This window comes from Nannobrachium achirus, assembly GCF_963921795.1.
Source record: "Nannobrachium achirus genome assembly, chromosome: 6".
Taxonomy (NCBI): Eukaryota; Metazoa; Chordata; class Actinopteri; order Myctophiformes; family Myctophidae; genus Nannobrachium; species Nannobrachium achirus.
In genome coordinates this window covers 16662555-16679252 of record NC_137815.1, presented here as the reverse complement: position 1 = coordinate 16679252, position 16698 = coordinate 16662555, and the positions used below count along the sequence as shown (strand labels likewise).

General features: G+C 42.8%; 1 protein-coding gene across 1 annotated transcript in view; it reads left to right on the top strand.

Annotated features, from left to right (window-relative positions):
• rbpjl (recombination signal binding protein for immunoglobulin kappa J region-like) overlaps positions 1–14268 on the top strand; it is a gene marked incomplete at both ends in the record, with an annotated part of 38643 nt that extends 24375 nt beyond the window's left edge. Inside the window, 4 exons of the mRNA XM_080727966.1 lie at positions 737–877; positions 4837–4995; positions 7024–7127; positions 13929–14268. Of these exons, the coding sequence (XP_080584092.1) occupies positions 737–877; positions 4837–4995; positions 7024–7127; positions 13929–14268 (744 nt within the window). The remainder of the gene's footprint in view (positions 1–736; positions 878–4836; positions 4996–7023; positions 7128–13928) is intronic.
• Between the last annotated feature and the right edge of the window lie 2430 nt (positions 14269–16698).

Genomic DNA, 16698 nt, shown 5'->3' with positions numbered 1-16698 from the left:
TGCGTGAATCTTGTGCTGTATCCAACATGTCAGCCAAGTAAACAAACACAGCAACATTTACAACTAAACGTTGCTCTCAAGAATGTTTTTCAGAATATTTTAAGCGAGAAATAGACAACGTAGTGTCAGAAAATGGATTCTATCTAATCAGCACTTCGTTGTTTTCCAAGGCGACTGTGTCGCGCTAAGGGGGCGCCCAGCGCAACACTTGTGGAACACCTCCAGCCGTCTGTAAACAAGGAAATACTTTGTTTTGTTTTAAGTTTTGAGTCGAATTATTAATTTTATTTAGTAGCCGGGTAATAAGCGGGATAATGAATGGCTCCTTGGTGAATGACGATATATAACATCCCTATATATCGTCATTCACCGCGGAGCCATTCATTATCCCTTACTTGATGTCTGAACTACAACAAAGATGGCAGTGCATCTAAGTGTCCAAGCTGTTGTGCCATCTGCTTCAAAAAAACTTTATTGACATGGTTAACCAGTCAGCTAGAAGTTGGAAGAGTACTTTGATGTTAAAGTTATAAAATGAAGGTTTTATAACTCTAGTTAATATAAAGTCAATGGAGGCTTGCCCTTGCCCGATTTATATCATAGATAGTAGGGGTGTAACGATACGTTTAATAGCGATACGATACGCGTCACGATACATGGTTGACGATACGATCCACATTAGAGCATGAACACATGGGGTTTCTTGTCCATACTCATACATGCGTTGTCTCTCCAGGTGATCCGTAAGGTCAGCAAGCAGCACGCCATCCTGGATGTGGACGAGCCGGTCTCTCAGCTCCACAAGTGTGCTTTCCAGTTCAAGGACGACCCTCAGGCCTACCTGTGTCTGTCCAACGAGGCCATCATGCTGTACCAGGTGGGACAATGTCTTCTGGAGAGTTATTCTAAGACACTGATTCCCCAACAGTGGGTCGGGACTCGTAGGCCTACAGTATGTGGGTTGTGGAGAAATGTTTATGGGTTGTGAGTTTTTTCCGTTTCCTACATTTAGGAAACTAGAAGCTCGGCCGGCTGAGTGTCTAGTCGGCGACCTGGCCAACTCGGGAACAATGTAAATAGGGAATGAATGCCCCGCCCTTTAATGCAAACCCCATTATGCCTGTTGTCATAGGATCTGTTTTGACCATCTATTTGCGTGTGTCCATTTATACCCATATACAGTATGGAGATATTGAACAATGTAAATAGGGAATGAATGCCCCGCCCTTTAATGCAAACCCCATACCTGTTGTCATAGGATCTGTTTTGACCATCTGTTTGCATGTGTCCATTTATGCCCATATATGGAGATATTTGTCTGTCTACGTCCATTTTATGCCCATATATGGCGATCTCTGTAGGACCTGTTTTGACCATCTGTTTGCCTGTGTCCAGTTAGGCCCATATATGGAGTTATCTGTCTCTAAGTGTCCATTTTATCCCCATATATGGAGATCTCTGTAGGACCCGTATTGACCATCTGTTTGCCTGTGTCCATTTATGCTCATATATGGAGATATCTGTATCTGTCTGTCTGCATCCATTTTATGCCCATATATGGAGATCTCTGTATCTGTTTGTCTGTGTCCCTTTATTCCCATTATGGAGATATCTGTATCTGTCTGTCTGCATTTGGCTCATGTGGCGTACGTGATGTCAGAGCCTTTTATGAAGTGATGTCACAATGAGTCAGCGCTTGCGCCGATTTCCTCCGGAACAGCCTGATGTCAACAATAAGCTCCGCATAAGGAGATTCCGAACGTTTTGCGCCGGTTTTGGAAAACCACGAGTCGGGTCGGGTCGAGGCCCGGCACTGCACTCCGCGGCGGGTAACGCTCGTGCCGTATCTGAAGCCGGTGGGACGAACGGTTCTCGAGATACGCGGATTACATACACACCGACAGACACGCACGCAGAGACTTCTCGCATTTATAGTAAGATAAAGAAATACATACAAACTTTTCATCTCCAATATATGTTAAATAAAATAAAATAAAATCCAATAAATTCCATAAATACATTTAATAAAAGTTTAAGAAGGAGTGAAAATAGGGGCGATCTACAACCTCACAACGCGGCACGAAGCGTTGCGTTATAGATCTGCTATTTTCACTAGTTTGGGTCCCGGGCAAACAAGCTATCATTACCGAAATAAAAAAGACACTAAAAAAAAGACATTAAAAAGTGATGATGTTTAGTTAATTATACACTCAGATCGACAAAATGCTACTTTGTTTGTGTACATGTTATATCCATTTCCTTCATAATTGTTGGTTAATTCATTCCCTTGTTAATAATATCCATCTGACCCTCCCCTGCACAACAGCTCAGTAGCCTCGTGGTTAGAGTGTCCGCCGTGAGACTGTTTGATCCCCGGCCGGGTCATACAAAGACTTAAAAATGGGACCCAGAGCCTCCCCACTTGATGCTGAGTGGAGGCACACAGCATCAATGGTTGGATGCGACATACTAGTACAATACTTGTACATCAAGCTGCCTCACGCTACAGAAACAGGACATAGGCTCCTTGCTCTATGCATGGGCCTCATGGCTCGTCAAGGCTTACTTACTTCTCCCCTTCACTCTCTGCCTGCCCCCATAATCGGCCACATTCTAGGATGTGGGACCTGCATAGACTTCTCTGCTCTCTCTCTCTGGAAATGAACCCCGGCTGGTCCATGGTTCACCATGTTAGTGATTTAAGCGTGTCATTTTAAGTTTATATGGCAGACACTCAAATGACACATGGCCTGCACTGTCTGGGGGTGTCCTGGTGTTAATCTAGACTAGAGGGGCCATGAGGTCACGGTTCATCTTCCCTGGAGGGGGAATGTGCTCGGTACGTCTCATGTAATCTGCCAGTGGCCGTTAAATGAGATCTCTTGTGCACAAGTGGAACATTATCAAAAGAGTGGTGTGACAGAAAAGGCCACGAGGTCAGCAGGATCACTAGGGTTCATTTTCCGGGAGGCATGACAGGGCAAATGACAGTCAGTTAGGAAGATATTAAACCCTTATATAGCCCTTTACAGACATTGCGGGCTGCAAAGGTTTCTCAATGAGTAAATAAATGCATAAAAGTATTACATACAATCCCATAAATACTGCTATAACTTACATACTTAATTACTATAATTAATATTTCTAATGTTACAGATGGTCCTCAGGACACTGTAATTGTGCAAAATTAAGCACCTTACCCTTGACCTGTGTTTGACCCTGGTGTTTTTTCACCTGGTGTTTTGCACCATGTACAACTAACATTACGACCTTATTTCCCTACAACAGAGATACCTGTGGGTTGTCTAGATGGTAGCGTAATTACTAGGTCAAGACTACTCATTAGCTGTGTGGGTATGTACTGTAGAGTTCAAGGTATCAAGACACCAGAGGTGGAAAGTACTGCTCATAAGCTCAAGTACAGGTACTGTTATTTGACAGATGTTTTACTCAACTCCTGAGGGTGATATTTGTGATTAAAAAAAACAAACAATAAAAGGCAATAGAAGCACACAAAAACATATCATTATTCTGGATCAAGGACAAGCCGAAGCCACCAACGAAAACAATCTGCCATGAAATGATTATGAAGTGCATGCCACTCTCACACTCCACATCAGATGTTTCATATATTCTAGTACTTTATAATATACGTCTATGTACAGTATGTCAATAGAAGTTAGCCTGTCGGCCTCCATGTGTAATGTTAGTCCAGCTTTCAATATATACAATACAGCCTTCAATATAATTTGTGTTAATACAACTCTAAACGTGTACAAATGGAACCAAAGGGACCTGCGACTTTGACATACAGTATGGGGCCATATTTTTGTCCATGTCCCCACCCCCTTGTTTCCCCTATCCTGTACATAATAGTGTTTTTATAACTGCGATGGTATTTGAATGTTTTCTTTGCTTGCTATTTGCTATGTCCATGAATTGAATACCAATTAGGACTTCCGACGTAAACAAGACCGTAAAAGGACTTATTTGGGATGTTCCTTTTAGCCAGGGTGTTTAACTGTACTTGTACTGTTTTCCATTTTTGTCTAATACAATATTCAATCGATATTCAATCCCTAAACTCTTTTGCCATTCTTTACTATTTTGAAAAACAGATCTACAAGCTCACAACGTGTCGATGTAGATCGACTATTTGAAGTATTTTAAAAGAAGCTTAGGGATAAGGCATATGAGGCATGGATGTCCAAATTCTGAGAACCTTTGCCAAAAATAGCAGATCTACAAGCTCACAACGCCTCGCGCCGCGAGGCGTTGTGAGGGGCTATTTTTGGCCAAGAGGTTTGGTGTTGAGGGGAAAAAGAGCAGACTAAGTACAGAGTGAAAGGTCAAGTTTATTAAGTATTGACGGTTCAAGTAGTTAAATATCTGAAAACACAAATTGACATGAATCCAAAATACACTGATGATTGTGCTGTCAAAAGATGAAACTCTATGGAATCTGGGGGTCCCTGCTTCATCTCTCTCTCGGCTAAAGCCCGGATCATAGTCGGGTCCACGGTGGAAGGCTATCCACCGCGGTGTAGTCTTTTTGAGTCTTTTTGAGTCATGAAACTACAACGTTACATCATTCCTCCCAGTGAAGAGCTTTCCACCGCGAGTCCCGACACATCTCTCTGTTTTTACTATCAGACAGATGGGCTCTTCACCCCGTTCACTGATTGGTCGATCTAGACCAGTCAGTCACGGTGAATAGGACTCCACCGTGACTGACTATGATGGCCTGCACCGTAGACTCTGATCCGGGCTTAAGGGGTCCTTGGACTGAAAACGTTGAAGACCCCTGATCTAAAAGACAGTTCTTTTCTCCTGCAGGCTCCGCCTCCGGTGGGGAGGGATCACAGCAGGGTGGTTCTGAACGACGGCTCCTGTTGGACCATCATCGGAGTGGAATCAGTGGAATTCACCTTCAGTCACAGCCTGGCCTCTGTTCACACACCTGTCAGCCCTGTGCCTGTCATCACAGGCCTGGAGGTGAACTAGACACACATGCACGCACACATGCACAAATGCCATTGGGAAAAGCGGGACAACTCCCGAACGGCCGGTTCATTCCCGGCCATTAGGACATTTTAAAATAAATTTCGGCCTTCGTTCCATTTTGGGGGCTGGGCGGCCAACAAAGTAAATCATCACTGTCGGGCAGAAACCTTGTATCTCCAAGTTTCAAATGTGTAGATTTTTTCGCAAAGCAAAGCCCTGCTTCATCATACAAGGCCGTCACACAAAAGTAGAGAAAACAGCCGATCTACAAGCACACAACGCCTCGCACCCGCGAGGCGTTGTGTGCTTGTAGATTGGCTGTTTTCACTAGTTTAAATAATTTTTAAAATGATAAATACAAAACAAACGGTTTTGGACATACAAGGTTTCCACCCGACAACGACGAAATATAACTCATGTAATTGGCCCACTGGCTTGTCACTTGTCATGATCTGAAATGGCAAATCTTTGAGTAGCAGCAGCAGCGCTATAGAGAGATCTCTCTCTATAGCGCGCAATGAGAGCCTCTCCAACTCTTTTTCCCGGGCTGAATCAGGGGCCCAGCACGTCCCTGCACGCCAGTTAGGTGCAGAGAATGTTAGAGAGGCATTTCTAAAAGGGTCTTTTGGTAAAAATATTGAAAACAGCAGACCTCCAAGCTCACAACGGAGGAGCCTTGGAGGTTGGCTATTTTCGGTGCTTGATACCACACTGAACTAAGCATAATCAAGTGAATACTGGAGATGTGGTGTAACAGCATGGATTTCTACACAGAGAGGGCAATTCTTTCAACATAAGATGCTGCTTTCAAGTTCAGGAGAGTTTGGACAAGGCAATTCTCTTGAATGCTGCCTTCAGGTATGGCATGGAAAGAGGGTGTTTGCATTTCTTTCACTCCAGTAAAAACTGCATGGTCTGGAGGGGGCACTTTTTACAGACGGATAAAAGGGCAGGGTCTCAAGCCCCCTTTGATGTCTATGTGTGCACGCGCCTGATGCACACGTGTATGCATGCAATGGTGGAAAGTAACTAGTAAGTACATATAGTACTGTACTTAAGTACAAATCTGAAGATTTTCTATTATTTTTAAAATCTTCAGTACTTTTAATTCTCCACTACATCTCAAAGGCAAATATTGTACTTTTTACTCACTACAATTATTTGAAAACTTAAGTTACTAGTTATTTTGTATGAAAATAGACGATCTCCTTGTAGATCTGCTATTTTCAAAAGGTTTTTATACATTTTGAATAAATAAAATACCTTCTGCGTATGGATACTTTTTTATTTTGATGACAATACTTTTGTAATTGACATGTCAATTACACGCAATCGTAATCGTGCGTGCGTGCGTGCGTGCGTGCATGCATGCACGCACTGAATAGTGACTGACACACAGACTAGGATCCAAGCAGGTCTCAGCAGGGACACCACACTGGCCCAGGGGGTCAGCAACCTTTTTGACCTGAAATTGTCAGCTTATTGTGTCTAAAAAGACATACAGTATTTAGCCACTTGTACGCATGCCCCCATCCACTGAAGTCAAAATCGTTAAAAAAATCGCTAAAAAGATATAAAGCAGTAAATTAAAACATTTTAACACTCATCTTTTCTTTAGGCTGCGTACATCAGAGGATTATGTGCAGGAGGTAATTTGAATTGTACAATTCATGTGGTACATGAATTGATTACGTTTTATTGTATTAAAAAAGGTTGCCTACCAATGACAGCCAATCAAACAGCAGATAGACAGCATAAAGCAATAGGGTCAGAGGTCAGGAAGGGTCAAATGTGCCTAATTGAAATGACTCAAGAATGTTCATCCCTCACTGTCTGCTGCTCAACATTCTGCTCTACCATGTCTCTGTGTGTGTGTGTGTGTGCGCGTGTGTGTGTGTGTGTGTGTGTGTGTGTGTGTGTGTGTGTGTGTGTGTGTGTGTGTGTGTGTGTGTGCGTGCGTGCGTGCGTGCGTGCGTGCGTGCGTGCGTGCGTGCGTGCGTGCGTGTGTGTCATCTCCAGGTTAATGGTGGAGGTCACGTGGCCATGTTGGAGATCCATGGAGAGAACTTCAGCCCTCATCTCAAAGTGTGGTTTGGCCACGGTGAAGCTGAGACCATGTTCAAGTGAGTGTCAAACAACAAGACGGGAGAAGACGGAGAGGAGAGGAGCTGAAAGGGAGATAAATTAAATGAGAGGAAGGGAGAAATGTGCCAAGCTTCAAAAACATGTACAAAAATATCAAAAACATGATTTTGCGTGGAGTGGGTCTTTAAGTGGTTACGTATAATTTGTTTTCTCACCGGATGTCCCTGTAAAATTAATGATACAACTTAAAACCAGGGTGGATCATAAAACAGAGACCAGACAGAAAGACAGAAACATAAAAACACAGCTACATAAAGACATCAGTATTACCTGTACAGTAAAAGTGCTCATAGGCACAGCAGCCATGTAATTATGCCATCATGGACCTGCGAGTCTGTTTGGCCTGGCTGGGTTTTATGGGTTACTGAGAGTGAGTGCCTGCAGGGGAATACTTGACTTTGAGCACTTTGTATACAATGCACAGGAAATAAGACAGTCATTATTGCCTTATGCATGTGTAAAATGTAATGTAAAAATGCACTCTTGTCACCTTGCAAGGAAAATCATATACCGGTAAACATAATAGGCTATAGTTTATCTCTGACTAAACATGCCAAGCGTAAACATCTTATCCATACTATAATTCACAGAATTTCTGTGTCTGTCACATTAAACGGGCATAACTCAGAAAGCGTCCGACTGTTTGATCTCAAACGTGGTGCGTGTGTCTCATAAGAGCGAGATGTGTGCCATACCGAATGGCTTTCAGAGAACCATGAAATATCAGTAAATATGTCAGCTCGCGAGTCTGACAAAGAGGAAGAAATTATTTGTATGTTCACGAGATTGTATGCATCAGCTTCGTCACATCATGTCCCTCTGAATGTTACACAAAATGTGTCCCGGGTGTAACTCAACCTTGGTGTGTAACAGTATGGTTTGATTGATTGATTGATTGATTGATTAATTGAATGATTAATTGTGGGCTCACTGAAAGCGAGCACACGTATGTTATCTTCATTATCTATCAAGTTCTCCTCAAAATGACGTAATTTATCAGTCAAGTTCTCCTCGACAGTACAAAGGCAGGGCCCTTGAGGTGTTGCCAAAGGGTAGATCTTTATGCCCATACATGGTGTTACATGCGAGCCCACACTGTTTCATAGGAACAGTATTTCTATTTATTTTAGTTAGTGAAAGAAAAAGCACAATAGCACTTCCAATGACAGTGGAAATGAATTATGTTTATGTAAGGATTTTCTCTTTAACAGTCTCATGCCATGCACTTCCATGCTGCTTTACAGCAGAGTAAAGTAAACAGGGTAAACTTAAGTATGACTTTAGACATACTTAGCGAGGCTGTCCCCGGCTGGTTGGTTCGCCATAAAAAGTGTACGTAAATATGAGGTTTCTTTTTTATTATATCTCTGCTGGAAGTTGTTGCATAATCCGTGTTTGACACAAATCGCCTTCTGTTTGACCCAAAAGTGAAAGCAGTTATTTTGTCAGCTCTAGAGGCATTTCAATAAAATGTACCTGGCTTTTAGACAACTTCCTGCCGTAAGCGCCTTTTAGACGGAGCACAGTAGCCGCGTCCTAGTAATTCATTTTCAATGGCGGCGAGGTATTACAGGTAGTTCTGACCAAGCACTTGGTTGAAAAAGGCTCTCAATGTCTGCCTCAGTGTCTGTGGCATTGTGTGACAACTGCAGGAGTTAAAGGAGTAGTTCACAAAAAAACGACTTATTTCTATCGGTGACACATCCCATGAAGCTTTGAATTCATGGTGATGTTTTAGTTTTTGTTGCATTCCTAAGCCAATAATGTGATTATTATGGTGGTCCATGGAGAGACAGAACCACTGGTTATTTCTACTTTCAACACACACTGATATAAGGCTGCACAATTAATCGTTTTTAAACCGAAATCGCGATTGGTGCATAATAATCGCAAAAGGGATTTCTGTGCGACGGTGGCTCCCCTCCTCCGTCCCCTGCACACATGTGAAACTTATGGTGTGTCTTAGGGTGCATTTCTTTTCCTTGATGAAAGCAAGGCAGCAACATACGGTTTCTTCCTTGACAATAATGAGAGGCAGACACTACCGTGAGATTTTTCTGAATCTAAAAATGTTTTATATTGCTAATAGGTAAAATAAAAGTGAATCTTTTGAAAATATAACTGAACTGAATCAAACCATTTGCATGATTGCCAATTTGCCTAGTTATTAATAACCAATTTATTTTTAAATGTATTAAACAATAAATATTCAACGGAAGCTTCGGAAGCTAGACTTACAGTAAGGTAGTGAAGTGATTTTATTTGGTTAAAATAATTTATTATATATCAACCTTTTAACAAACAACATTTTGTTTTAACCAAAAAACTATCACTTATCCTACCTTAAAATAAATATATAAATACCGCGAATAAAATCGCAATCGCAATATTAGTCAGAAAAAAATCGCAATTAGATATTTTCCCAAAATCGTGCAGCCCTACACTGATACTGAAGAGCCAGTCAGTGTATAAGATAAACAAGGAGGTTTGTTTTGTGTTTTTCTAGCGATGAATCATGCAGAGCTACACCAGTGGATTCCCAGAATAAAAGGACTATAGCTGGAAATGAGACTATAGGCTGCCTTTAAAACGTGTCATGGACTTGGAGATGGAGACTGTTCATGCTTGGACCCCAGGTCTAGAATGGGGGAAACGTTCACTTCCTCTCTAATCCACAGTAAAGTGGAATCCTCTACAGCAGGGGTTCCCAAACCTTTTTGTCTCAGGGCACCCCATAAATATATTTTTTTAATCCGAGGCACCCCTACATTATAATTTTCACTCCCAGCACCTTATATTTATAGCATATCGTCGTTGTCGGGTGGAAACCTTGTATGTCCAAAACCGTTTGTTTTGTATTCATCATCTATAAAATGTACTAAACTAGTGAAAACAGCAGATCTACAAGCACACCACGCCTCCGTTCTCTGCTTGTAGATCGGCTGTTTTCACTAGTTTTGTGCGACAGTCTTGTATGATGAAGCGGGGCTTTGCTTTACCAAAAGACGCACACATTTGAAACTTGGAGATACGAGGTTTCTGCCCGACAGTGACGATATTTTAGTGATTATGTTGCGAGGAAAACGTTGAGATAATAGCCATTTTGGTTAGAACTGACTGAAAATAACTTTGTACTTCAAGTTTAAAATTATACTAAATCATATTTTTTCAAGTGTCCAAACGAATTCCAAATATTATTAAATGATCTCGCGGCACCCCTGGACTGCCGTCACGGCACCCCAGGGTGCCCCGTCACCCACAGGCTGTTCTACAGCCCTTACTGGCCAGCACTACCACTGGTGTAAAGTAACTAAGTACATTTGCTCAAGTGCTGTACTATTTTGAGGCATTTTTACTTTACTTGGGTATTTCCAATTTTCAATACTTTTACTTCTACTCCACCACATCTCAGAGGCAAATATTGTACTTTTACGCCGCTACAATTATTCGAAAACTTTACATAATTGTTGTTACTTTATAGACTTTGTAAGTCGCTCTGGATTAAGAGCGTCTGCTAAATGCCTAAATTGTAAATTGTAGATTTTGATTATTATTACGAAACATACATTACCCACTTCAGCCCTATGCACATTTCGGCCATTTGAAAATAGCCGATCTACAAGCGCACAATGCGTCGCAATGTAACACATTGTGAGGTTGTAGATCAGCTATTTTCAATGATTTTCATACATTTGAACATTATACATTTGTATACATTTGAAAACACCTGAAATGGGCCATTCTGCATAAGGAGTACTTTTTTTTTGTTTTTAAAGATTTGTTTTGGGGCTTTTTTTATGCCTTTATTGATAGGACAGTAGACTGACAGGAAATGGGGAGAGAGATGAGGAATGACATGTGGCAAAGGTCGTCCGGATCGGGAATCGAACCGGCAACGCCAGCAGGCATCATAGCCTAGTATGTGGTATGCGCCTTGACCACCAGGCCAGGCCAGCGGGCGCCCCTAAGGAGTACTTTTTACTTTTAGTACCTTTGTACATTTCGATGCCAACACTTTTGTACTTTCACATTTTGAATTCCAAACTTCGACTCGTAAACCGAGTTCTAAATTGCAGTATTGATACTTAAAGGAGTCGTTCAGACCAAAACACATATAGGGTTAAATCTGCCTTTTATCATACCCCTTCATACCTGCTTTAGTCGATTTTTTTCATAGCTGCCCCTGATTTCGGCTGCCCCTGTTGCTAGATTTCGCGGGCCCTCTCATAACTAACAGTCTCAGAGTAGATGGTCTTTATTCTAGTGTGGTTATTTCTTTAGCTTCAAAGTTAGTATTTTTTTATTGGATTGTGTTTACACAACGTCCTGAGACCAACCAAACCACTGTTTTGACCTCACAGGCACCCTTACTTGTCAAACGGCTTCTGCTCTGCACCAGAGCAGGGAGAGGAGAGCCTAGAAAGGGAGGGGAATTGCAGAGGATCGTCTGTTTGACAAGTAAGGGTGCCTGTGAGGTCAAAACAACGGTTTGTTTGGTCTCAGGACGTTGTGTAAACACAATCCAATAAAAAAATACTAACTTTGAAGCTAAAGAAATAACCACACTAGAATAAAGACTATCTACTCTGTTAGTTATGAGAGAGCCCACGAAATCTAGCAACAGGGGCATCCGAAATCTACCAACAGGGGAAGCTATGAAAAAAATCGACTAAAGCAGGTATGAACGGGTATGATAAAAGGCAGATTTAACCCTATATGTGTTTTGGTCTGAACGACTCCTTTAAGTAAAACAGGATTTGAGTACTTTTTTCCCCCCCACCACTGGCTAAAGCACATCTATTCCTCTGACGTCAGAAGCCGTACCACAGCGTAGGCCCCCCCACGTGCTGAGGCATCGTTTAGAGCCAGGGCTCCTCTGGGGTGAGAGCGTCTCACCACCAGCCTCTCCAAACACTCACCCTCTCTCCCATGGCCAGGCGGTGGAGAGCAGGGACGTGCTGGGCCCCTGTTTCAGCCCAGGAAAAAGAGTTGGAGAGGCCCTCATTGCGCGCTATAGAGAGAGATCTCTCTCCATAGCGCTGCTGTTACTCAAAGATTTGCCATTTCAGATCATGACAAGTGACAAGCCAGTGGGCCAATTACTGTAGTACATGAGTTAAATTTCGTCGTTGTCAGGTGGAAACCTTGTATGTCCAAAACTTTAAAAAATGATTTAAACTAGTGAAAACAGCCGATCTACAAGCACACAACGCCTCGCACCGCGAGGCGTTTGTGTGCTTGTAGATCTGCTGTTTTCACTACTTTTGTGCGACGGCCTTGTATGATGAAGCAGGGCTTTGCTTTGCGAAAAAAAATTACAAATTTGAAACTTGGAGATACGAGGTTTCTGCCCGACAGTGACAATTTACTTTGTTGGCCGCCCAGCCCCCAAAATGGAATGAAGGCCGACATTGTATTTGTAATTTTTTCCTAATGGCCGGCCTGGACCGGCCGGGAATGAACCGGCCGTTCGGGAGTTGGCCCGCTTTTCCCAATGGCCAGCACGTCCCTGGTGGAGAGAGAGAGGCAACCATGGACGCTGGAGGAGGCTGTGTTTGCGTAACGCAGTCGCCCACAATATGCTCTTTGTACGTAAAGCTGCAGCCAATTAGTGGTATGGGAACGTGAGCCCTCCACTGCGAGGACCGGTGGGGTGGTGGTGGGGTGGGGGTCCGAGGAATAGGAGGATATAGGTTTGGAGACGTTAAGTGTGGAAATGTGAAGCTGAAGGTGTTGAAAGTGATGTGAATGGGCATTCAGAAGGAATGGCTCATTATTGGAGTAACGTGACAGTGCTGTGGGGTCGATCACACCGGTGTCAGTCACTATCCAGTGTCATGTTACCTATTTACTGTTATTAGCTGCTATTAAGGTCACGTTTCTTGACCATTTTTCTCTGCTGCTGCTGAAATATGGAATGCAATATCCTGATCCTGAATGAAAATCACATTTTGTTTGTATATAAGTGATACATACTATATACCTTCAATATTATTAAAGAAAATATATTTTTCCCATTTTAGAGGCTCCCTGTAAAAGGTCACAACACTTAAATTTGAATTTGAACGAAAGCTTAAGATTAAGTTTACTTCGGTTAAGTTTAACCGAAGTAAACTTTGGTTAAACTTATTAAGTTACTTCGGTGATTAAGTTTACTTCGGTGATGTCACTGGGGTCAAACCTGTGAATATTTTAAAAAAAAATTTGTTGCCACCCTCGGTGCTTGTGACATATTTTTTTTTTTGGAAGAGTCCTTGAGCAAGACTCTGAACCCCTAGTTGCTCCCGGTGAGCAGGTTGGTGCCTTGCATGGTTTCCTCCGCCGTCGGTGTATGAATGTGTGTGTGAATGGGTGAATGTAATGAATGTGTGTGTGTGAATGGGAGAATGTAATGAATGTGTGTGTGAATGGGTGAATGTAATGCACAATCTATGTAAAGCGCCTTGGATAAAGGCACTATATAAATGCACCATTTACCATTCATTTACCACAACAACAGTGGGAGTGTTTCCCTTCGTATGGCATGCATCACAACTCATCGTGTCTTTTTTTTTAAGATTTGTTTTGGGGCTTTTATGCCTTTATTGAGAGGACAGTAGACTGACAGGAAATGGGGGGACAGATGGGGAGTGACACGTGACAAACACGTGGGCTGGCTCGGAAATCGAACCGGCGGACGCCGCCAGGCATCCATGCCTATGTGGCAATGCCTAAGTGGTAGTGGCCCGGACCAGCGGGCGCCCCCCAGAACTCATGGTGTCTCCTCTGTACCCCGACAGGTCTCCAAAGTCCCTCCTCTGCGTGGTCCCTGACGTCTCGGTCTTCAGCGAGGGCTGGTGGTGTCTGCGGCGCGTCCTCACCGTGCCGCTGTCTCTGGTCCGCTCGGACGGCCTGGTCTACCGCTCTGCCTTCAGCTTCACCTACACCCCCGAGCTGCAGCCCTCGCCGCCGCCGCCGCCCCTCCTCCGAGGACACGGAGGGGCGGGGGGAGGGGGGAGAGAGGGAGGAGGAGGAGGAGGAGGCGGCGCCGACGCTCCGCTGAAGGAGGAGGACGCCCTCTTAGACTCCATCCACCAGGAGTTCACCAGAGCCAACTTTCACCTCTTCATTCAGAGCTAGCTGAAGCTGATAATTAAAGGAGAATTCTGTGAAAAATTGCTTTCTTACCTCTTTTTCTTGTTATTTAGCCTCAGAAAAATAGGTCCAGGTGTTTTTTTAATCCAAAAAAGCATCTTGATTTCGGCCAAGTCGCGGCAACATTATACAGTTCACAATGGCAGCCTTGGGTCAACGGCAATTCTGCTTATTTACATCGCTTTAAAATCCACTTCTTCACCTCATATCGGTTCTCTATACACACACTGTTGTGGTAGAAACAACTTTGCATTGCAGGCTTAGGTCATTGTTGTGATTTGGCCGTAAAACATTCGGTCACACTCTCACGAGACTTCAGAATCCTATTGAATCCAATAGGATTCTGAAGTCTCACAAGACGAGATTTAGAACGTGACCGAATCGGTGTGTTTATAAACAGCAGAGAAGTACAGGAAAAAGGGATTTTAAAGGGGAAGACCACCCATTTTCAATATTGAAATATGTCATTAATATACCTTAGAGGAGTTGTGTGGAAATAGAAAGTACAATGTGTGATGTCATCAAGTTGTACTTTACAATACAAACCCCAACATCAATCCTCCAGTTCTAGGCAACACAGAAGGGGGGGAACTTTTTTTCTATTTCCACACAACTCCTCTAAGGTATATTAATGACACAGTTCAATATTGAAAATGGGTGGTCTTCCCCTTTAAAGCAATGTAAATAAGTGGAATTGCCTATGACCGGAGGCTGCCATTGTGGACTGTATAAAGTTGCCGCAACTCAGCCGAAATTGACAATAATGCTTTTTTGGATAAAAAAAAGAAAGAAAAAACACCTGGACCTATTTTTTGGAGGCTAAATAACAAGAAAATGAGGTAAGAAAGCGGTTTACCATGGAATTCTCCTTTAAAGCGACGCAGTCTGTGGTTGAATCACTGGAACAAAGACTACAGAAGCATAGTTCCAGCATTGGGAACAAATGTATAGTTTTCTTTTTGGTACACTTGGGGTCTAGTATGTTAGCCTCTCTCTGAGTTGTGTTTATTTCCACACGTTTGACTCAATTTACTGACTTTGAAATGGATTATTTTCATATAATTCTCTGCCTGGGTTCATAAGGGCAAGATAGCAGGGCTTTTTTGTATGCTTATCATAATCATAATTACTATCATACACAAAAGATTGTAGCCACACCTTTTATGTGGCTGCACAACAGCAACTATTAGAGCTGTGAGATATCATTAGTGTCATGTTTTGTCAAGTAAAGTTAAGTTAAACTACAGACAAATGATCAGAATATTGATACTGTATGTCATGATATTGGCCAAATGTCTTCTGGTGTCAAACTACTGTAGTGCTTCAAGATACCTTGATTTATAATGGACTGGAAGCTGGGCCGCCCTTCGCGTCTAGTCGGCGACCTGGCCAACTCGGAACAATGTAAATAGGGAATGAATGCCCCGCCCTTTAATGCAAACCCCATTATACCTGTTTTCATAGGACCCGTTTTGACCATTTGTCTGCCTGTGTCCATTTATGCCCATATATGGAGATATCTGTATCTGTCTGTCTGTCGGTGTCCATTTTATGTCCATATATGGAGATCACTGCAGTTATAGTTCTGGGTCCATTTTATGCCCATATATGCCCATATATGGAGATATCTGTCTATCTGCGTCCATTTTATGCCCATATATGGAGATCTCTGTATCTGTCTGTCTGTGTCCCTTTTATGCCCGTATATGGAGATCTTTGTGATTCTGCATCCATTGTATGCCCATATATGCCATATATGGAGATATCTGTTTATCTGCGTCCATTTTATGCCCATATATGAGATTTCTGTCGCTTTTTCAAACAGATGGTCAAAACGGGTCCTATGACAACAGGTATAATGGGGTTTGCATTAAAGGGGGAACCGGCACTGTGTCTGCAACACAGTCGGAGGCACAGACAGATACAGAGATCTCCATAATGGGAATAAAGGGACACAGACAAACAGATGGAGGAGGAGACAAACTTAATGCAAACCCCATTATACCTGTTGTCATAGGACCCGTTTTGACCATCTGTTTGCCTGTGTCCATTTATGCCCATATATGGAGATATCTGTATCTGTCTGTCTGCGTCCACTTTATGCCCATATATGGAGATCTTTGACCATCTGTTTGCCTGTGTCCATTTATGCTCATATATGGAGATATCTGTATTTGTCTGTCTGCATCCATTTTATGCCCATAAATGGAGATCTATGCAGACACAGTGCCAGTTCCGGAAAATCCTGATGTCAGACATCAGAATCCGAACCTTTCGTGCTGGTTCCAGAAAATCGTGTATCGGGTCGGGTCGGGTCGAGGCCGAGCACTGCACTACCTGCTGCGGTGGGGAACGCACGTGCCGAATTTGAAATAGGGAATGAATGCCCCACCCTTTAATGCAAACCCCATGAAT